Consider the following 24139-nt stretch of genomic DNA (forward strand, 5'->3'; position numbering starts at 1 on the left):
TGTTTTTGAGGCGGTCAATGATTTAAACATGTTTTACTAATGAACCTGCTGGTTTTTATATTGATCTGTTACATTTCACTGTTGGAGACTTTTACCTGTTCTCTCTTTCATGTTATTTTGTCAGATTGATTTTCACATTGCCTGACTTTGTTACACTCTTTTTTTCTGACTCTGTTTTTATAAAAACAAGAGCTCGTGAATAAGAGTTAAAAGCGTTTTTATACGCTTTTGAATTCCTTTGTTTTGCTGTTAATTAAAGTCTTATTCATGCAAATTTTTTCCTATTAAACACATTGTTTGATTGAAAGAGGCCAATCTTGTTAAGAGTTCAAATTTAAAACATGGTAATGATCAACAAGGTCATGATAACAATCATCAATCAATAAAAACACCTCAGACTATTTATTAGGTATGGGTTTGTGGGTTACATGTACATTTCTTCTCAGTCAAGCCACTTCCCATTTCTCAGCTCAAGTTTATTGATAGATGACTTTAAGCAGACACTTTAAGCACAATGTGTTTTACAGATGGCATCTAGCAAAAATGTAACAGGGGGCTTGTAGTCAAACATTCAACCTATACTTTAATTAATTAAAAAGAAATACATTTGTATTTATTAGGACACAATAAAGCTGGGTTATGTGGTTTTCTGCATGAATACTAGTCTTTCATCTCAATCATCCTGATCTTGATTGTGATTACCATCTTGCTTTCTTTGCAAGTGTGTGTCCTGTAAAGCTCTTTGAGATGACAGAGACAGGTGCTAGCTGCACAAACATGAACTTGATTTCGCTGCAGCTGTGAGCCTTTGGCTACGGTTAGCATAAGGCTAAACTATTAGCAACATTTTTCTCTCCATCTCTGAAACATTTTGCTGATGCTGACACTTGTTTTATTGCTTTTATTATCAGACTCTCTTTGAGACTCGGCTTTGGCTGAAATAGCAACTTTTGCTGCAGGATTTTCCACATTTGAACCAAGGTTATTGTTAACAAAATAATGAAAACTAGAATTGAAAACACATTTTTGTTAACTGAAATTTAAAGATAAAAACGAAAGTTTAAAAAAAAAAAGATAACTAACTGAAACTGTATTTTGTGGTTACAAAACTAAGTAAAATTATAGTGAAAATGTCCTTTGTTTTCGTCTTTGTCAACTTTTTTCATATGTAAACCTTTTTGGTTGATATGAAATCTATTTCATCTATCTGGTTTTATGACTTAATAAACTTATTGGTGCTGAGATGGATCAGACAAAGGAAATAAAGGCAACATTTAGTGTGACCTTATTGAATCTGGCACCCAATAAATACCACATTACAAAAAAAAAGTAACACTAAAACTAAACTAAAACTAAGCATTTAAAAATAATAATAATAATAATTAAAACCAGCAAACTAATGAAAAAATTAAAACTAATGAAAAATCTAAAACTATTATAAACTTGGTTTGAACCAGGCTTTCACTGTTTGAGGGTAGATGCAACTGAATTTGTACAACAGCCAATAGGAACGCCCTCTTTCTGAAATGACTTGCGATTGGCTCAAGCCTTCTGTCCCAGGCTTGATTTTTTTAAAGCCTACAAACGGAACCAAGAGAAAGTGCAGAAGTTCAGTTTTCCCTTGAATTACGATATGCTAAAACATTATTATGGCATAATGATGCCAAAAATCCACATACTCCAGCTTTAAACTGATTATTTGATATGATATGTTTTTACATTCTCAGTTTTTCATGCTATCGTTTGTTTTTCCCTTCGTCCTCTTTCTTGGCTGTCTCTTTCTGTCTTCGACAGGTCAAAGCGATTCTTGTCGTTTGCTGATAGTTGTCTGATCAAGAACCATCTGCATCGACCCACCACCGACGCCCTGCTGAGACACGCTTTCATCAGAGATCTGGCTAATGAGAGACAAGTTCGCATCATGCTCAAAGATCACTTGGATAGAACCAGGAAGAAAAGAGAGAAAGGTGAGGAGACATAGATAAACCAGTAACATGAGATACAGTCATGTAAAAAAAATATTAGACCACCCTTTGTTCAATTTCTTGTTCATTTTAATGCATGGTACAGCTAAAGGTACATTTATTTGGACAAATATAATGATAACAACAAAAATATATCATAAGAGTTCAATGTAAGAGCTGATATCGAGACATTTTCCATGGTTTTCTTGATAATAACCAAAATCATTTTCAAGAAAATCATGGAAAATGTCTAGATATCAGCTCTAAAATTAAACTCTTATCAGCTATTTTTGTTGTTATCATTATATTTGTCCAAACAAATGTACCTTAAGTTGTACCAGGCATTAAGATGAACAAGAAAGCAAGAAGAAAATAAGGGTGGTCTAATAATTTTTCCATGACTGTAGGTAGATGGAAATATAGCTGGATAGACTAACAGGTACAGTTAGAGCAGATGGATGAATATTAAATACACATTCCTCCTATAGTTGCTGTTATGGTTTGAAAAGGACCAAATAATGAACTGTGGCCAGATTTTTTCCCTGTGATTTCCTGAGTTCTTTTATTCAAACTTTGGAAGCAGCAGAACTCAAATTGGTTCCAGTGAGTCAGTAAGAAATGCACTTCTTGCATTAACAGCTCAATTATTCAGCTGATGTAGGATGACTTACAGTGATGATGATGATGATTGTAGGGAATTTTGCCATGGGCTGGTATCCTGATGGAGAACCTTTGCTGATATTTTCTGTTTGATGTGTTTGTTTGTCCGTGGAGTTAGAAGGTAGCTCAGTGGAAGCAGGGACTAAAGTATGGATTTCATTTGTTTTAAGTGTTCCGGTGGTTCAGCAAGGACTGCATTCAAAACTCATTCACACATACAAGCAGACATAAGTGATCCCATACTTTCCCAGTCTCAAATTCAGACACATGCACACAAACACTAGATAAAAAACAAAATGTTTTACTCTATGAAACATAAGCCACGTATAGTCATTCAGTTATTTCTTTAAGTGTCACATTAGAAAATCTGAGTGGAAGCAAAACTTCCCCATGCAAAATAGTTCATGAGCCAGATGGGATATGGAAACACTTGAATTCTGATGTAGCGAACATTCTAATCACATGACTAATCCGCCACTAGCTGACATTAAAGAGCAAGTAAAATTTCCCAAACTGAACCAAACTCCTGAGGACTGACAGAGGTCAGCCGTACACACGGGTCTGTATGTGACTGACTGAGTCTTCTATGCACCTGTTTGCAACCACTTTTTCATTGCCCTTATAAGGACAGTGTTTTTACTTCACTCATGGTGGTGCAAAAGCGATATTGTTGTTCTGGGAGCGAGACATGAGTGGCTCGTAATCATTCTATCATGCAGTCCACACTGACTCCGTTATGGGCTGAAATATGTGCCACCAGAAACTGAATTTGAATTATTTATATTTTAATTTGAATTGCTTAACTTGAATAACTGCATTAAAAAACTGAATTCGAATCACATAATTTGAATTTGTATCGAGCACAGAATACGGAGGTGCTGATTGGCCGAAGAGGCGCTCTGTGTATCTGCGCTCAATTGCTCTGCCTCAACTACCCGGATGTTTGTCGCAGAAAATTTAAATTAAATTTTGCAAAATGAATTTGAATTGTGAGAACTGAATGTTCAGTTCCAAACCAATAAATTCAATTTCAAATTACAATTCAGATTCAGTTTTTCAATGCAATGATTCAAATTAAACAATACAAATTCAAATTATCTGATTCAAATTCAGTTTTTCAATGCAGTTATTCAAGTTAAACAATTCAAATTAAAATATAAATAATTCAAATTCAGTTTCTGGTGGCACATATTTCAGCCCATACTCAGTCTTCCGTTGCATTAGCTGAAGCATAATCTGCATAGACAGCTGTTTAAATCACACAAGTATCCCGCTCTATATGTGTTTTGAACGTATTAACTGCATGTTCATGGACACATCAAGGCTACCGGTCTGTCTGTGAGCTTCATGTCGGCTTCATGTAAAGAAATCAACAATATTATATATGTTAAGTGATTGATTTTATATCCCCGCCCACTGTAGAGAGGGAGGGGAATCTGTGTGTAGTGAAACTGCAACACAAACAGACCGGGAGTCTTGATCAATGAACTTAGATGTGGTAAATAAGTTTAAAACACATATAAAGCGGAATATTTCTGTGATTTACACAGCATACTAACTACTAATGTCCTTAATGTCCAAACTATTCATACTATAGACATGAACTATTCCTGTAACACAATGCAAAATCGCATTCACTGAACGCAGCCGTCATATACTAGGTTCTGTTGTACATGGATTAGATGGCCAAGGCGACTTGTTTTGTTCCCTGTTAGCCACCTTTCCAACCTCTTCTTCTTCTTCTTCTTCTTCTTCTTCTTCTTCTTCTTCTTCTTCTTCTTCTTCTTCTTCTTCTTCTTCTTCTTCTTCTTCTTCTTCTCTGTTTACTGGTGGATTAAGTCAAGTCAAGTCAATTTTATTTGTATACCCCAAAAAAACTCCTCAAAAATCCCTTTTAGCAGGGGAAAAAGAAGAAGAAACCTCAGGGAGAGACAGAGGAGGGATCCATCTCCCAGGACGGACAGATGTCAATAGATGTTGTTGTACAGGATCAACAGAGTGGAATAGAGTAGATAGAGGATGAAGGGGAGAGGGAGGGAGGATGGAGAGACGGTTGAGAGAGAGACAGAGAGGAGCAGGAGTTCTGGGAGGAGACAGCAGCAGGTGATGAAGCTCCACCATTGGCCAGTAGTGATGGTGAGTGTAGAGTGGACCAGGAGAGGAGCATTCCCATCTGGGGCCGAACCAGATCCACGGCAGTGAGACCAGCAGGAGTGATGCCGAGCAGGACCACAGATCCACAGCCTGTGAAAGAGAGAGCAAAGAAAAGTGCGAGTACTCTGGGAATACATACGTTAATACACAGGACAAGATGTTACTATCCGTTGTACCATTAAAACGCCTATACCTCCAACTTCTGAAAAAGCTACACTTTAGATCGCCTAGTTAATTCACTACCCAGTTGATGGAAAAGTGCTTAATCCCCACTGGAATTAAGAATGGAAACACGGCTACAGAAGAGAAAGTGCTGAACACCTCTCCTGATTGACTCTAGATTGAGGTCATCATCTCTGTTCTGCATTGTTAGAATGATTTAGGAGTTTGAGAGCTGATTCTCACACAGGGAAGCGGAGGTATTTGATAAATTCTTTGGATAATTAATGAATTTCCAGGACATTTTACAAATAGGCCTCTTCACAGGATAGATTTCCCATTATGTCTCACTAATTCACTGCATTAGGTGGGTTTTTAGGCTGCTTGTAGTGGAATAAGAACTATCAGCACACTTAAGCTGAGAGAGTGCACCAGCTGCACTAATGGCACAGCAGCTGCTTCTCTCAGGCTGTTAAAAACACTGCCTTTCTGCTAATTTATAGCATGCTGTTTATGGAAATGTTTCATTAGGCTGCTAGTGTTACCCATAATTTAAACACAACTTCTTTTGCATAAATTACACTTTGTTTAGTTTGCTAAAGTGAAGTCGCACTTAATAACACATATTCCTCTCCACTATTACAGCAATTTGTTGGAACAAAAAAGACAGTTTCAGGGAAGGAGGATTTAGTTTTAAAGGGTTTTTTTGATAAATGTTGACATACGTATACGATTATGCCTCAATAATACAGTTCATACACTAATTATGCCAGATATTTTTAATTGAGTTGAATAGAGAGTGAGGGCGACATTGAGACGTCCAGACTGCATGAGTGAGAGAATGTTGGGTCGGGCCAAAAGGCTGTACACAGCTGACCTTTTTCTTTTCTACAGCCTTCAGTTGTTGTTGCCTTCAAAATGTTTTACAGAGGCAGAAATGGAGAAAGAGGAAGAAAAGAGAAAGAATGAGGGATGTAGAGAGAAAGAATACAAATACAAATTAGCAATAAGGGGAGGGAGGGTATGAGAGACAAACTGTGAGAAAAATATTAGTTAGCGGAGGAGAAGATATTTCCTTTTTTTCTCCATGTTGATATTCAAGAAGTGTAAGAAATCCTTGTATTGTCCATTAGTTTTATTCATCTTCATTTGGGAAACTGAAAGGCAGGCAGGGCAGACGGATGAGAGACAGAAAGAGACAGTGATAACAACAGAGAGTAAAAGAGAGAGAGACACAGAAACAGACCAGAGAGAGAGAGAGAGAAGCTGAAAGGGGAAGGAAGGAGGAAACAGAATGGCCATCTGGTTCTAATCTTCTGTTAGCTTATAAAAACACACTAATGACTGGTAGGCTTTCTGCATGCTGCATGCCCTGTGTGTGTGTGTGTGTGTGTGTGTGTGTGTGTGCGCGAGACTGCATATGTGTGTGTGCGCCCCTGTGCCCCTCCAGAGTAATGAAATGGCGGTATTCTAAGTGCGTGTGGGAAAAAGTCACTGGCAGAAAAAGAAAATCAATGCTCCGGACATGATGCAAAAAGGATGTGTCATTTTCAGCATACCCAAGAGTGCAGTTTGGCCAAAGATGGTCTATGTTTTGGAAGATAAACCGCTGACAAAAAAAAAAGGGAGGCCACTTCTCAGACAGCAAAAGTGGCATTAACCCTCAATTTACTCTCCTCTCCTGCAGCTTTGGCTCGGAAACACACTACGCAAGCCAAAACTTTTCAAACATGACATCACAGCAGCGGAGCAGAGATTTCCTCCGTCCACTGCAAAAAAGCAGAACTTGTCCTCCTTCCTTCTGGCTTGAACAAACACACCTTTCAGCGTGTTAATGGCAACATATGGCGTGTCAAGTAAATGTTCAAGTTAGCCCGAGCTACTTTCACACCATATGTTGGCCAAATGTTGTTATGCTAAGCTGGCTGGCCCATCTTCCTGGCCTTTGGACAATAAGCCCCCTGGAACAGTGCTGGCCTGTGCAGTAATTTGGGTGCAGAAAGACTCTCAGAAACACTTTTCCAATCCAAAATCCAAACTATTAGGCTCTAATATACATTTAAAAACGGCTCGGTAACAATGATGTGTGTGGGCTGTGAGAGCTGCACTGGGTCAGGATTGAGATGATTCAGCAGTGCTGTTTTGAAGCCATGGTGTAACAACTCTGTCCCATATGTCTTCCACTAAACAAGACTCTCATTTACTTTCTTGTTACCCAAGTTTGCCCACACTGTACTTTTGTGTGGCTTTGATAATGACAAAATTGCTACTGGCAGCAGACGATGAAGGAGCGAGTCGGCAGGCATGGAGGAATTTTTAATGAAACAGTGGCTGGTTCAGAAAGCCAGAGACGCAGCACTGTGTGCCAGAGAAGAATACCCACAGCAGTGAAAACACATCAGAGCCTTTCATTCCAAGCACCACCCATGACCATACCCTGAACGCATCGTTTTACAGTAGAGAACCTGCGAGCTTCACACTCATGCGGCTCGTGTGTTAACATGGACGCAGAGTGAAGTGGGACACATTCCACAAGTGGTCTGCAGCTGCCGGCTGTTCACATATTTAGATCCACTCCAACATAGCTATAGGACCTGTAACTAACAATTATTTTAATTGTAGAACAATCTGTGCGTTATTTTCATGATTCATCAATTGGTTTATTAAACATTAGAGTGTCACACCTTCCCAGAGGACAAGGTGATGTCTCCAAATGTCTTGTCTGACTAGCTGAACCACAATGCCACTCAGTTTAAGATAATATGAAACAAAGAAAAGCACAAAATCCTGAGAATAGAGAAGCTTTGGCCAGAGAATGGATGGTGAAAAAATAATTATCCAAATGATTAATTATTAACAGTTGCAGATTAATTTCTTTCATTCAACTAATTGATATATTTTTTTAGCTCCAATAGCTTCCTCAGTAATATAGACAAAGGGGCTTGCATGGTACATAAACACAAATTTGAATGAGTCTTTGGCTATGGTTATCAGAAGGCTAACTAACTATTAGCAATGTTTTACCTCCGTCTGTGCAACATTTGGCCGATATTGACACATATTGGGTATTAATTACGCATATTTAGTGCGTGTTTGTGAGTGTGCGAATGCACATGTATGTCTCAGAGGAGGACGGAGAGATTTCTGTCAGACTACCTGAATTACAAGATGCTGTTGGCTATAATGGCTGCCTTTTAACCTTTTAGCAAATAGATACAACTATGATATAATGATATGATATAATGTTGTATGAAGCTTCATTTGTACATCACTTATTTACATTTAAGTACATTTAATGTTTGTTTTCACAAAAATAATGTATTGTTGTATTATAGTATTAACATCTCATTCAGTAGGTAGTTGTGTAGCTGTTAAAAAATCTAAGAAGCAGTTATTTTCCAAATGGAATCTTTTTCATTTTAAATGAGGTTATATTAAAGGTTGCATGATCGAATTTCTGCTCATTCAAAGAAAGTGAAATGAAATAGCAAATAACTTGGGAAAAAAAATCTGTTTTTTTATAATGGATATTTCTAAGGTACAACAAAGACTTCACCATGGAATATCAGCCAAATTGTTATTTTTAAATTCGACTCTGGGTCAAAACCAATCAGTGCATCCCTAACAATAGGTGCAGATTACTCTTCTTTCTTATTAATATAAGACATGGGGCAGTGAGGTGTCCATTCCCACTGATCTCTGCAAGTAGGTATTGTTTTTCCTTGTCTGTTTTAATGACTTTTAATGATAGTAATGCTTTGTCTCTCTCTGTCTCTGTCTCAGAGGGTCCAGAGTATGAGTACAGTGGCAGTGAAGGAGAGGATGACGAGGTGACAGAGGAGGAAGGAGAGCCCAGGTAAGGCATACAAACCTAATGAATCCATGTAAAAATTAGAGGTGTGAATCAGCAGATACGATACAATTTTATCCCCATACTTGAGTCACGGTACGATATTATTGCCATTTTAAGCTATTTCCGATTCAGTGAGTATTGTGATACAATATAATGTGATTTAACTGTTTAACTGCATTTTATGTCCACAAAGTTAAATTCAATCAAGAATTGTTTTGTCAAATCAGAGAAAATTCTCAGTCTATTCATCTCACTTCAATCTTTTTATTTCTCCACGAGAGTCAAACCCACAGACTGACCAACAAAGTGATATCAAACATGTATGGACGACAACAACTGCAGCATTTTATCAAACTTTCATAAACTTTGAGCTTTGCTGCTCTGAATTTTTTTAAATGAAACATTAAAAAAGCAGCGTTATTTCGACAACTCCCCGACACGATATCCTGACACATGGTGTCTATAGATTCCTTAGATCTCCTAGTTTCATATGATATATATCAATATAATATTGCCATGCTAAATATTGCTATGCTTTGCTGTATCGTGTCTATTAATCTCACTTCAGTCATTTTATTTCTCCACAATCAGAGTCTAGAGAGCCTATTATTATTATTATTGTTATTTTGATATATGGTGCCTATAGATTCCTTACATCTTCTAGTTTCATATGATACCACTATCTCTAGTATATTCCTGAAAGCGAGCGAAAAAAATGTTGAAAATACTGACGGCCCATTGGAACGCTACATACCAATACTTGGCAGCCATGAATCGATATAATATCACCATGCAAAGTATTGCGACACTATGCTGTATCGATCCCCCCCCCCCCACACTTCTAGTAAACATGCAGTATCTCAAAGATTTGGTAAAAATGTTTATTCTCTGTCGTTATCAGCACTTATCGGTAGATTAACTCTCATGTCGTTATGAACTCTCCCTCTGCTTAAGTGCTCCTCACACAAAGCTAATGAATCACTACGGGGCATATGTGTGTGTGTGTGTGTGTGTGTGTGTCCATGGACAGATGCACTGGCATCTCTGTCGCTGTCCCTGAACCTCAGACAGCAGATGGCACTAGGAACTGAGCACTTTCTTCTAGGATGAGCTTTAAGTGTGTGTGCGTGTGTGTGTATGTTGGTGTGTGTGTGTGTGTGTGTGTGTGTGTGTGTGTGTGACTGTGCCCAGGACCATCTCATGGGTGAATTTACAGCGATTCAGTGTTTTTCTCTTCATCCTCTAGTGTACTTCAGCACATAACGGTGTCTGTTATGGCCACTTACAGTGTTTCCCTCCCTGTCTTTCAGCTCCATAGTGAATGTTCCCGGTGAATGGACGTTAAGACGGGAGTTTCTTCGTTTACAGACAGAGGATCGTGACGGGGTCAGAGAGGGAGGCCACGGGGGCGGTGGGGGTCAACAGAGACAGCAGGTAGGTGTCGTTCATATCCAGCCTTCTACACATTGATTCATATTATAGATAGGGGTGGGTGATATGGCCCTAAAAGAATATCATGATATTCCAGGGTATTTTTGTGATAGCGATATTCTTGATGATATTACAAAATACTAGGGGTGTGATGATACACTCCGGTCACGAGATGAGATGGGACACGATATTGGGTTCACGAGACGAGACGAGATTTTAAGAAAACTACAATGACACAATATATGACTGGACCAACAGACTTTTATTTAACTGAGTTGCATATGCATTTTGAAATGTTTTATTATAACTCTTTACATGCATGATGTAAGCATGAGCTTTTAATAAACTTCTTCCACAAATTGAAACTAAAACTAAAATTTATAAAAGTTAAAATAAAATAAATTAAATTGAATATTTCTTTCTTTTTTTCAAGTGCTAACTATATGTAGTTTCTCCATTACAAAAAGGCCCCCAGAGGGATTTAGAGACTCCGGAGGTGACGTATGGTTTTCGATCGTTGCGTAATGGCTTAACGACAGTTTGACCATGATCACCTGAGCGATGGATTAAACATGGAGAAGCAACTGTGGCCGCCGTCACCAACTGTGCACAACATCAGCAGCTGATCATAAACAAAGCAGCATGGCTAATTATGCACAGCGTCTCCGCTGATCATAAATATATCCATTGTGAATGAACCGGAATCGCTAACTAAGCACAGAGTGTACAGGAGGACTGTGCTGCTTCGATTCGTTCTTACTCTTCTTTAGGAGCAGACGGCCCCTGCGATGTCATTCTGGCTGCTTGCTGCTTCCCCTCCTTCTCCTCCTCTTCTTCTTTTCCTTTTACTGCCCCCACAAGTTTGGATAGCTCGCAAATCTCGCGAGACAGATTTTTAACGTGATAAGAAATATCGTCGAGTTTAATCTCGCAAGATCTCATGGCACAAGATCTCGTCACACCCCTAGAAAATACTGAAAAATATATAGAAAAGATGATTTTTTTTTGTCTGTATAAATAAATAAAAGACAAACAAAATAAATATCAATCATAAATCTAAAATGTAGTGTAAATTGCAAATCTCAACAATTGCCAAATACAAAACATTTACTGTTAACTCTGGAGTATTAGCAAATGCTAAAAATAACCATCTAGGGGGTCCAGGGGCACAGTGGGGGGGCAGCTCTTTATATTCAGTGCGTGTTTGTAAGTGTGCGAGTGAGCACACATGTCTTGGAGGACAAATAGGTGGGTCGGGGTTTTCACTAACTGACGGGTGACAGACACTCTGCTAAACTTTATATTACGATAGTGTGAAAATACTTTCAATAGCTTGAAATATGACGTGACGTGCACATGAGAATCTGGCGGGCCGCCACGGTCTGGGTAATTAATGGTAAACCCTTACGCTACTATGCCAAGAAGTAGGAATGTTGCCAATATTATGATGTCATCAGTGCTCATATAACCCTCGTGCTTCACTGGGAAGTTTGGGGCCTTAATTTTTAATGTTTCATCATTTTGGCTGTGTTAATTCTTTCATTTTGGCAAGGGTGTTAGTTCCTGTAATAAATGTATCATAAACTATATAGCCAAAGTACAGACACTCAGACATTTAAGGACAAATATCTCCCCAGAGAAACCCATCAAAGCCTCAATTTTTGATCCAGTGAACATTATATGCATCCACTGCATTCTGTTATATCAACTTTCAGTCTGGTAGTGGAAAGTGGAAATAATATTAATATATATTAGTTTTCATTGCGGTTTTAGAAAAAGTATATCCCACTGCACAAAAAAAATAGTACTTTGCATTTAGTAAACAGTAAATAATTCTTTTTTTGTAAGTTGTAGTAAAAAAAAGTGACATTATGTGAACAAAGTGGCATTTCAATTTTCAATTCTGAAAATGATTGAATGTTTGGTAATTATTATCAGGACTGAAGTTGTTAAAAAAAAAAAACAAGAAAAATTTACAGTTTTTGGACACAAAAAAATATTTCTGATGCACACAACAAAAATTAGCACACACAATTTAGTCAAGTGTGTGTATCAGTTTTATTTGCATTTGCATCATTGGTTGTCAGAATTTGTGAATGGCATTGCCTCACTTCAAATTATTATCATTTAATAAAGACAATAATGGGCAGATTAATCGATATAATCATAATCAGTAATTGCAGCAGTGATATTTATTTTTCATTTGTAGTATGGAGTAATACTGGGTGTGTTGTGAGTGCAGCAAGTTCAGCTTCATTAATGTTATTCATTTAGTTTAGCCTTTAATCGCACAAGAAGCAAACAAATCTCAACTCAAATGGAAAAAAAGTCATCGTCGTATTTGTTAGAAAAGTAGACGTCATATTCCAGACTCTTGGTAAAGTTTGCAGTGAATCTGGCTCATATCACAGTTGGAACAGTCGTCCATTTGACCCTGGATCAAAGTCAAACATAATTGACTTCAGAGCCAAGTTAACTGTATGCGTTTAACCTTTCAATCAAAGACTTCAGATTGAGGGTTTTTTTCCAACTCTGATCATGTAATAATCCCTGTTCAGGCCTTGCAGCAGCACAGGCAGCAGCTGGCGGAGCAGGAACGATACAAGCAGCAGCTACTGGCCGACAGACAGAAGAGAATCCAGCAGCAACATGAGCAGCGGCAAAAGTTAGAGGATGTAAGTGATGCTTCTTTACATACAGCTTTACATGTGTCACCTTCCACCTGCTGAGACATCCTCACTCTGCCGTACAGAGCCGTACATGTCCCGGCATGAAACAGAACTATGAAAGGAGCTAATGTGCCATGTTGATGTTCTGAGAGCTGTAGGTTGCACTTCTTAAGAATTTCAACTAAATAGCTATAAATAAAGATTTCATGTGTTGCGACAGAGTGAACAAAAAACAGAACAATACCACTCTTGCTCTTGACCGATTGTATGATTTCCTCTGCTATTTGCTGTTTCTAGCAGCAGAGGCGGCAACTGGCAGACTGCGCCTTTCAGTGGGCGGAGCTACAAGAGATCTTTCCTGGGGAGGAGTCGGAGCTCCACGACAACAGAGTCTTATTGGATGAGATACACAACAGGAGGAGCGACAGGAGACAGGTAAAGAGAAACTTCTGGATTTGTACTTGTCAACATTAAGATTAATGAGAATTCAATTGGTCTGCACTAGTTGTTTATATTATGGAAGGGGAGGAGCCTGTTTTTTTCCTGTGTGGGACGGATATCTTACATGGCTCAAGTGTCGTCTTTAGAGTGTTTACAATTTTCACTTCTACCTTGTGTGTGATTGACCATTGGGGAAGTTGAGAAGTGTGCATAGGTTTTAAACCTGAACAGCGGGCAGGCTCTTGGAATGGTGCTTTTAGTATATGAGTGCAGGGATTGGGATTAGGGTTGGGTAAAGGCAGGGATTGGGGTTAGGGTTGGGTAATTTACTTTTCCAACCAGCCACCACCAGCCCAACAATTGGCAACCAGTTTCTGTTCACCTGTTTTGTGTCCAAAACTACAGATTGTTTTGGAAAAGCGTACGTTTTCTGCAATCTTTAGCAAAAGGTGTGCTATTGTTTCTGCTTAATCCTTAACTATATTTTTTGGGCACAGTGCAACATGTTGACTACTTACACATCCAACAAAGACAAGCAACATTAGCATTCTGGCTACCTTAAACTGTTCCTTTAGCTCTTGCATTATTTTCCCCTGGGGAAAATATTCTCAAAGGCCACTTTATTTGCTAGCAAGGTGTGATGGTGTGATGAAGTGGCTGTGTGATCTTCATCTGCTTCAAGGTTGAACGTGTTGTGGTTCAGAGTAGGGGTGTGCCATATCGTATTGTTCATATCATGATATTGGCTATTATTTGCTAATACTCAAGAGTCGAGTATTTTTTTTTTGTATTTGGCAATTGTTGAGATTTGCACTTCACACTACATTGTAGATTTGTAGGTTCTCTGTAAACCTTAGAGATGGTTGTTAGATAAGCAGTTTTTGAAATACTCAGACCAACAACCATGTCACGTTCAAAGTCACATAAATCACCTTTCTTCCTCATTCTGATGCTCTCTTTGACCTCCAGCAGCTCGTTTTCACCATGTCGACATGTCTAAATGCATTGAGTTGCTGCCATGTGATTGGCTGATTAGATATTTGTGTTAATGGGCAGTTGAACAGGTGTACCTAATAAAATGGCCTGTGCCTATATGTATCTTCTTAGCCACTAAATGCTTCACTTTGTTAACCACTTCATTGCTTACTGTCTGTATGCTGTTTAGTAGTGATGTGCCAATGAAGCCTCATGAACCCTTTTCTTTATTTTCTGGGCCAACTAGATGGAGTTCTTGGGTTTTTAGAAAAAGGCTCAAGCAATGGTAATTGAGTGTGCTTTCAGCTCTTTGTTGATCGGAGAGCTCTGTCTAGTCGAGTCAGAAAATAAAGAAAATGGTTCATGAGGCTTCACTGGCACATCACTACTGTTTAGTGCTGGGCAGGTAGTGTACAGTATGTTTATCAGTAACTTGTACACTGAAAGCAGCTGTCTGCTGCGTGTGGAAATAGCACTCATGAGAGTAGTAAGCCTGAACCAGAACAGTTATAAAAACCAAAAATAGTCAAAATAGTCATCACCCACATTGTTCAAATACAATGTATTAGTACAGCTTTAAGGTATTAGCTTTCTTCTTTCTGGAATTTCTTCCAGGTAGATTGACTATATTGTATGTCCTTAATCAGAATCTTTTCAGAAGGAATAGGTTGTGTCAGGTGAGTGTGTGAAGCTCCTGAGCTGTGTGTGTTTAATGGTGCAGTGAGTTAACACATGAACTTGTTTTGCACTGATGCAGCGGTTGCACCTGTCAGCTTCTGTCACCCAGGTGATAAAACCATTCCCTCCTCAACGCGGCAGGCCATCTAAGGGCAAATCCTATAATTCATAATTTTATAATTGAGGAGGGCAAAACTTTATGAGATGGAAAGTGACCTTTTGGACATATTTCTATCAACTTTAATCCCATCATAATACAGGAAACGGAAGCGTTCTTCACATTTATCAAAAACATTTTCCATCAGTATCTGTATTCAGGTGCTGCTTGAATGAAATCTTGATGAATTACATGTAAAAAGAGGTCTTTTTATAGAAGAGAAATTATCATATTACCTTCAAAAGTTTTGTAAATTAGTTGGGAATTTTTTACAATTCCTTTGTTTTGCTTCTGTTCTGCTTTGATGAAAGGTCTTTCACTTTCGTGAAGTTGCTTCAAACATATCTTTAACCTTGTTAAAAGCTCATTTTTCACATCATACAAATGTGTGGGAAATTAAAACTCACCTTTGCTGTGACAAAGTGTGACAGAGCTCCTGTGCTAGTGACAGTGTGTGTGTGTGTGTGTGCGCGCGCGTGTGTGTGTGTGTGTGTGTGTGTGTGTGTGTGAGAGTGAGTGTCTCTGCCAGTTCCAGTCCTTCTAAAGAAAGACAGGCAGCTCTCTCTATCGGAAAATACTTTTTTAGTTATTAATTCTAACACGTGCGTAATGGATCTATCACACACATCAGTGACTTTCAATAGGTGTATATAACCAGCGAGGAGCAGGTGTGTGTGATTTCTTCATGTAGAAGACACTGTATTTCAATGCTATTAATATCTGTCTAGTTATATTATATGTCTGTTTGGTGTGTGTGGCACAGAGCTATCTGTACGTATTAGATTCTGATTACACAGATTGCCACTAAGTCATTAAGTGCAGCATGCCTAATGGATCGATCTGATGCTTCATTAAGTTTTAATGCATCTGAATTTAATTATGCGACAGGTTCAGTGAGTGTGTGATGCGATGTCTTGTGTTTTGTCGGATGAAGAACTTGTCTTGGGGCCTGGTTCCAATCATTTCACACTTTGATTGATTTGAATCACGTAATGTATTGAGTGGTGTGACAGTGGCTTAAAGATGAGAGAAGTAGCAGGGAGCAGGGTCTGAACCGCCACACTGCACAGGGACTGTGTCTGATCAGCTGCGGTGAGAAACAGAAAAAACATTCTCATGGTCTACTCTGCCTCAATGCATGCTGGGAGATGTCCTGGCCCCTGTCACCTTGGGTGGTTATGTGGCTGGCAGTGTCATTAGAGTTGTCACAGTGCTTGAAAAAGGATTTTAAAAGTGCCTGTTGTATTAGCACAAGTGAAACTTTAATTAGTATTAACAATCACTAAGGGCTGGGCGATATGGACCAGAAGTCATATCCCGATATATTTAGGCTGAATATCGATATACGATATATATCCTGATATTTTTATCGCAAAGTGAGAGCAAATGTTCAGTCAAAGTCAAATATGACATGTCACAAGTTTTATTGAAACGTTTATTTAAGTGAACATAAATACTGTATAACAACAGGAGTGGCTTTTTTTTTTTTAAATCAAAGCTCCATAAAGTGCACATTTAAATAAAAAATATCTGAAATAAAAATACCCTATGAAATGAAATAGGCCAATCTTTTTCTGAAATCAATATATTTGTATGAGAAAAAAATCACAAACATTACAAAAGAGCTAAATATGACAAACCCTAGTAAGGGCAGCATTTATATATAAAGAAAGAAATGAACTTTATCGATTTATGTGATATGGTCTGATTCCATATCACATTTAAAAATATATTGATATATTTTTTATATCGATATATATTGCCCAGTCCTATCATGAGGTCCTGTGTCCTCCACTGTCATTGTCTTGTTAATACTAGATTGACCCTCAGTCTGCATGGCACATTGGGTTATGGCTCTTCACTTTGTTCAGTTCATCATGGAAGTTTAGTCTTCCAGTTAAGCTGCTGTTTCAGCAATAAGCTCTGCTGAATGTGACCCTTCACATCCAAGCAGAATAAACAACATTCAAAGGCAGCGGTGCAGCCAATGCAAATATTTAAAAAAGACGAGATTTAATTAAACTTTGTAAATGTAAAAATATCCAGCTGGGACTAATTGGACATATGTGGATTTTCCAGGAGAAATTCAAAAAAGAGGTCATAATGAAATATTTAGAGTTGAGGGCGTTGGCTAAAAGCTCCATGCCATCTTGCACACTCTGAATATTTTAGTTTCCACCTCTCAGAATTCTGCTCAAAACCTTAGTATACCCTAATTAAAGTAAGCCTCCCTGTGCATGTGTGTGTCTGCATGTGTGTGTGTGTGTGTGTTTGTTGTGCCAGTGTTTTCCTGTTGTTGTAAGGACCATATGCTAATACAATAATGTGGAATGTGAGGATTTTGGAATTTAATAAGAGGTTAAATGGAGTTAAATAATCAAAGTCATGGAACATACTGGCAGATATCTGAAGTCAGCCATGTGGCTTATCTTTTTCTGTGTGTGTGTGTGTGTGTGTGTGTGTGTGTGTGTGTGTGTGTGTGTGTGTGTGTGTGTGTGTGTGTGTGTGTGTGTGTGTGTGTGTGTGTGTGTGTGTGTGTGTGTGTGTGTGTGTGTCTTCAGCAGGAGCAGCCAGGCAGACAGAGGAGTGCCGATGTGTCAGTAAGGCCTCTGGACTCCACCGCAGAGCAGGTAACTAACCTCCACTCTATATATTTTTTACGTGCTTGTCGTTAATTCCTCCATATTTCATGTGAGTTAGGGCAGGTGGAATTTCTTTTGATATATTGTGAGTTCGGGCTGATTCTGATGGTTTTGGTCAGATGTTGGCTCGTGTGTGTGCTAACCTTTCAGGTGGACGTTCTTTCCTTTCCTTCTATGATTTCTGCGTTTCTTGGAAGGGTTTTATTTCTTATGTGATTCTCTTTTTTTGTTTTCTCTTTGTCATGATTTCTACAATGTCCTATATTTTATTTTTTTTAATATGGCCTCATTTACTTCTTTTACCTGCTGCCTGTTTCACCTGTTAATACTCACTAAACGAGTAAGTAACAGTGTGTGTTTGTGTGTAAGGAACAATCTAATGATGAAAAATCTATTATCCATGGTTGAATCTTAATGAGCTGGGAAATTTTGTGCAAGTGAAATAATTAATTAGTTAAATTACTAATAAGTCAATTGACCAAAAATGTATCTGCAATTATTTTAAAATGATTTAATAGTATTTTTTAAATTTTGGTTTTGGACTGTTAGTCATTTTTTCAGTACTGATCAACGATTAATCGATTATTGTAGAAAATCTTCTGCAGCTTTAACGATGGAAAAAAAAAAGATATGGTGACTTCTGAAGTAGCGGTGCTCCCACTGTGATGATATGAGAAGACGATTTTATTTAAAACTGAAAAGAGATTATGCTTTGATCCAAGAGGAATAGTGTGTACGTGAGAAAAAATGGAGAGAGGGACTACTTTAAGTAGTAAGATGAACTTTAGTAAGATGAAAGGAGCTGAAAGAGTGAGGGTAGGCAAAGAGGAAAGGATTATAATACACTGCAGTGGAGCAGGCAAGAGGACAAAAAAAGAGAAAAGCTCAATAAATTGTCTCTGAGGCCAAGTCTACACACACAGACGGACGGATGGATATTTTTTGAAAATTAACTTCTGGTTTTTTTCTTCTTGTACCGTCACTTAATCAGACATTTCCAAAAACACCTTCTACACTGCAAAAAAGGTGTGTCTAAAAACAAGATAAAAACACTAAATCTGAGGGAAATGATCTTGCTGCATGGACAGATAATTTCACTTGACGAAGAAGAAGAGAAGAAGAAGAAAAAACCCTGAAGTTCATTTTCAAAAATATCCATCCGTCTGTGTGTGTAGACTTGGCCTTAGAGACAATTTATTGAGCTTTTCTCTTTTTATGTCCTCCTGTTACTTTGTATATGTGGGAGAGTGAAACGGTGACATCATCTCCTCATTCAGATATCCACACTGTGGTTTGTGTAATAAACATGCGCCAGGAACAACACCAACAACAACAACAACAACAACAACAACAACAACAACAACAATGCCTACTGGTATTGGAAGGTGACGTTCCAAGCCCTCAGGAGCATTGCTGGGATTAGCCTCCAACGCTGCTTCCACTTCTCTCTCCGTGGTGACGCAACTCCACCTCGTTGTCCCTCCACACAGATGAGTCACATTCCGTCATAACGCCTCGGGCCATGTACCAGAAAGATGTTAAAAAAATAGCTGTTAAATATGGATAGATTAAGTTGTTACCGGTACAGGAAATTAAGCGAACTTTGCCTGACGTAGCCTTTATCACCACTTACTGGAACGGATAGAACTAGTTTAGTATTCTAGTGTGGACGGAGATCATTTGAAAAACAAAGGTCATATGGAGGGAAAATGATCCCTTTCTAGAAATATCCATATACATGTGCAGTAGATGAGGCCTGAGTGTCTTTATGCTGTACATGTGTTAAAAAATGTTGAGAAAAATATAAAAGAAAAATATAAAGTTCTCATTCAAGAAGCCAGTAAGATTGTAGTTTTCAACCCATTTAAGCCGGGAAATCATTACTGCATTTCTACCATTAAAACCGGGGGCGCTGTTGGATACTTCGTTTTGTAGTATTTGTAGTTTTTTAGTCTCTTGGCCAATGAAATGCATCAGAATACATGTGGGAGTGTCGCAATGCAACATGGGACTTTTCCAGAACTTTGAAATCATGGCGGAAGACGACTTTAGCGGAGGGAGCTCAGATATAACAGCTATAAGCTCTCAAATACTTTTTGAATTTCATTTCTATCTGCTACAGAGGCTGAAAAATCTATCATTTAGTAGAAGCGTTGACACTTGTGTTGAATTTCCAGAAAAGCTTCAGGTTTCAGGGGCTTATTTTGAAATAGCCCAGAGGTTTTACAGGCATTTTTTCCAGCCGTTTTAGGTGTAAATGGGTTAATTCTCTATTTGTCAAAATTTTCTGAGAGACAACAGTGACATATATTGTACTGTAGCAGCAGTGTCAGATCTTGACAAGCTTTTAAGCCGGTGCTTATCACAGCATGCCATCACTTTTGTTTTAAAGACTTCTCTCTTCATCTCTTTCTCTCCATCTCTCTCTCTCTCTCTCTCTCCCTCTCCCTCTCTCTCTGCTGATCCCAGCAGGCCTTTTCTCTTCTTTCCTCACTTGTTTCCTCCCTTCATCCCTCCCTCCGTTGCTCACAGCATGTGACCTCTTTCACTTCTCGCATCTCACTTTCGACTTGCCTCTCGGTTTTTCTTCCAAAATGTTACTATCTAATCTCAGTGGGTGTTTCAGACATACAAATTCCAAATATGCCTGCTTTCTTACTCAAACACTTCCCACATCACAAAGTCCCCCATCTCTTAGCTCTTGCAGCCCTTGACTTCATAACTTGTAGATATAAACTTGAGATAAAATTACAGAAATGGAATATCATTATCACAGTTAAAGTGGCAAAGGAAGGATTTTGTTTATTGATTTTTTTTATTCTTATTGCGCTAGCCCCTCTACAACCCTACGCAGATTCAATTCAATTCAATTCAACTTTATTTATAGAGCGCATTTCATGCACAAGGCAGACTCAATGTGCTTCACAATATATACATAATTACAGTTGAAAAACAAAACAAAACAAAACAACAGAAAACAAGCAAATACAAACAATTAGAAAAAAAATCAATTACAAATTAATTGAAGAGAGCAGGTAGACAAGCTCTGCCATATTCACCACATACACACTTACTTACTCACACATGTGCACCCACTCCCACAACCACACGTACACAGTTCAACCGAATGCTCTTGAAAAAAGATTGGTTTTTAATCTGTTTTTAAAAATGGCTACTGATTTGGCATGTTTAACTGAGTCAGGCAGGGTGTTCCACTTTCGCGGGGCATAAACACTAAAAGCTGCTTCTCCTTCTTTGGATTTGGTGTGAGGGATGAGTAAGTTGCCACTGCCTGTTGACCGAAGTGCTCTTGCTGGCGTGTAGGTGATGAGCATATCTGTGATGTACTGAGGTGCAAGGCCGTGTAGTGCTTTATAAACCAGGAGCAGTATTTTGAAATCGATTCTTGTTCTAACGGGTAACCAGTGCATAGATTTAAGAACGCGTGTGATGTGCTGATATTTCTTGGTGCCAGTGAGAATACGCGCAGCTGCATTTTGAATTAGTTGTAACCTATGAATACTTGATTTGGAGATTCCAGTGAATAAACCATTGCAGTAATCTAGTCTACTTGTTATAAATGCGTGAATTAATTTTTCTGAGTTTTGACAGAAAGCCTCTGAATTTAGAGATATTTTTGAGATGATAGAAAGATGATCTGGTGATGTGGTTGATATGACTTCTGAAATTTAGATTGCTGTCGATAATTACACCCAGATTCCTTGCTTCAGTTTTGCTGTCAAGAGAGAGAGAGTTGAGATGTGCTGCAATTTTCTGTCTGTGAGCCTGTGCACCAAAGATAAGTATTTCTGTTTTGTCTTTGTTTAGTTGTAAGAAATTTTGTGACATCCATTGATTAATGTCTTTGATACACTGAGTGAGGGATGTTATGGGTGATAGGTCATCGGGGTGTAGTGAAATGTAAAGTTGTGAATCATCTGCATAATTATGATAACTTATTTTATGTTTGCGTATGACATGTGAAAGTGGAAGCATGTAGAGATTGAACAGTAGTGGTCCTAAAATTGACCCTTGTGGTACCCCGCATGTAATGTTCATTTTGTTTGAGTAGAATTCACCGATGGAGACATAAAACTGCCTATCCTGAAGGTAGGTTCTGAACCAGTTTAGAACGGGGCCAGACAAACCAACCCACCTTTCGAGTCTTTCCAGTAAGATATTATGGTCAATGGATGGATACATGAATATATTTTGTGTAACTATTTCAATCATACACAAAAACTACTAGGAAATTATTTTAAGATTACTCTTTATTTGGCTGTAGAATTGTAATTTCTAACATGCAATAATTGTAGTCATCTACTGTTTTTTTTTCTTTCCCACCATATTTGGCGGTTTAGCAATAATTTAAGCAACAGAGTTGCTCATCTTCACTGGGGCTCTACTAGTGACGTCCAAATGAAGCTTCATGAATCATTAGTTGTATCTGTTAATTCCACTCGATTGTGATCTTTGTGTAAAGATAATGGTTCATGAAGCTTCATTTGGCAATGACTTAGCACTGTTATGGGCTCTACATTTTACTGCTAATGTTGATACATTTTGCTCTAATATCAATCACATGAGCAAAAAACCATGTAATTTAACCTCAAATTAAATATCAGATGGACAATTAAAAAAAATTTTTTCACAGTTTTTTATTCTTCAGCACTGTGGACAGGCAAGATTGCCTTTTTTATCCAAGCCACCGTTCTGTATTGGTAATTAGATGGTACATTGCAGATAGCTGCCATGGAGTGTTTTGTAATATAGCTGTGAAATGTGAAAATAGGCCTTGTTCCCACGGACCAAATAAGCTGTGGGGTTACCATGGCTGAGGTGCTGCTGGTAGTTGGAAAATAGTTAGTTAGGAATGTTGATTGTTTTTGTCCTTGCATTCTCCAGAAACAGCATTAAATATCTGGTTAGCTCTCGTCTATAGAAGCATTCACATGAATCTCATCTCATCAAGTTGGAATGTGGCAGTCATTGTTATGTCTTAGGTAGACACAAGGAAGGCACACCAGGGTTGTGTTTGAAATTGATTAGTATTGCTCCGCATTCTACATACTCAGTCAGTACATAAGGTTGGGTAGGGTTAACATTTAAACCCATACTGGTACCAGTAACTGGAATTTGGTACTGGTAGCCACAGAGCCTTTTCTAGTACTTTACTGTCTGTAATAATTCAAACCACACACTGTTGTTTTTGTTCTTAGGTTTAGGACATACGAAAAATCTCACTTCTGTTGAAGCATACTAAGTAGCATGTTGGTTAGGTAAGGAGTGTAGTCTGAAGCTAACATTGAGACAGTAAAAATGCAAAGCTAACATCATAGAGACAGAAAAAATGCTAAGCTAATATATTAGAGACAGTGAAATGCTAAACTAACATCTTCGAGACAGAAAAAATGCATAGCTAACATCATCCAAGACTGTAAAATGCTAAGATGACATCATCCAAGACTGTAAAATGCTAAGCTAACATCATCCAAGACTGTAAAATGCCAAGCTAACATCATCCAAAAGCTAATGGCATCGAGGCAGTAAAAATGCTACACTAACATCATCCAAGACAGTCAAAATGCTAAGCTAGCATTATCCAAAAGCTAATGGCATCAAGGCAGTAAAAATGCTAAACTAACATCATCCAAGATAGTCAAAATGCTCAGCTAACATTGTCCAAGACAGCCAAAATGCTAAGCTAACATTATCCAAAAGCTAACATCAGTGAGACAGTAAAAATGCAAAGCTAACATCATCCAAAAGCTAATGGCATCAAGACAGTAAATATGCTATGCCAACATCATTGAGAGAGTAAAAATGCTAAGCCAACATCATTGAGACAGTAAAAATGCTAAGGTAACTTCATCCAAAAGCTAATGGCATCGAGGCAGTAAAAATGCTAAGCTAACATCATCCAAGACTGTAAAAATCATTAAGTTGTCGCCGAAGTATTTAACTTAAATCGGTATTAGTAATAGGCAAAGTACAATTAAAAATATTTTAGCTCCTGTGTTTTTCCTATTATCTGTAGCTTAATGTCACTCACCAGCCATCATTCAGAAGAATTTGAGCCCAGTAAGCTCATGTCTCTTACTTATACTTGAAATTCTGGCTTATCTTGTATGCATCTGGGTACATAAAATATATATGTAATACACAGACACACACTACATACGTATGTTAGTATGTGATAGTGAGTTTCTCTCTGTTCTAGTGGTGTCAGCGAAAGTACCTTTCAGGGTTATTATAGCAGAAGTGATGACTTGAGTGTATGTGTGTTTCTCTATGAACCTCCTGGATGAGTTAAAGTGTGTGCATACATATAGTGCATACACTCCTTCAGCAAGTGC

At 38.2% G+C, this 24139-nt stretch overlaps 1 protein-coding gene across 1 annotated transcript in view; it reads left to right on the forward strand.

The window, feature by feature from the left end:
- Positions 1 to 24139, forward strand: part of si:zfos-2326c3.2 (mitogen-activated protein kinase kinase kinase kinase 4) — a 116780-nt gene that overhangs the window by 38488 nt on the left and 54153 nt on the right. The window contains exons 10-15 of the mRNA XM_059345611.1: positions 1795 to 1967; positions 8721 to 8793; positions 10101 to 10224; positions 12780 to 12896; positions 13188 to 13325; positions 17703 to 17771. Of these exons, the coding sequence (XP_059201594.1) occupies positions 1795 to 1967; positions 8721 to 8793; positions 10101 to 10224; positions 12780 to 12896; positions 13188 to 13325; positions 17703 to 17771 (694 nt within the window). The remainder of the gene's footprint in view (positions 1 to 1794; positions 1968 to 8720; positions 8794 to 10100; positions 10225 to 12779; positions 12897 to 13187; positions 13326 to 17702; positions 17772 to 24139) is intronic.

Source organism: Centropristis striata, chromosome 12 (genome assembly GCF_030273125.1).
Source record: "Centropristis striata isolate RG_2023a ecotype Rhode Island chromosome 12, C.striata_1.0, whole genome shotgun sequence".
NCBI classification, from domain to species: domain Eukaryota; kingdom Metazoa; phylum Chordata; class Actinopteri; order Perciformes; family Serranidae; genus Centropristis; species Centropristis striata.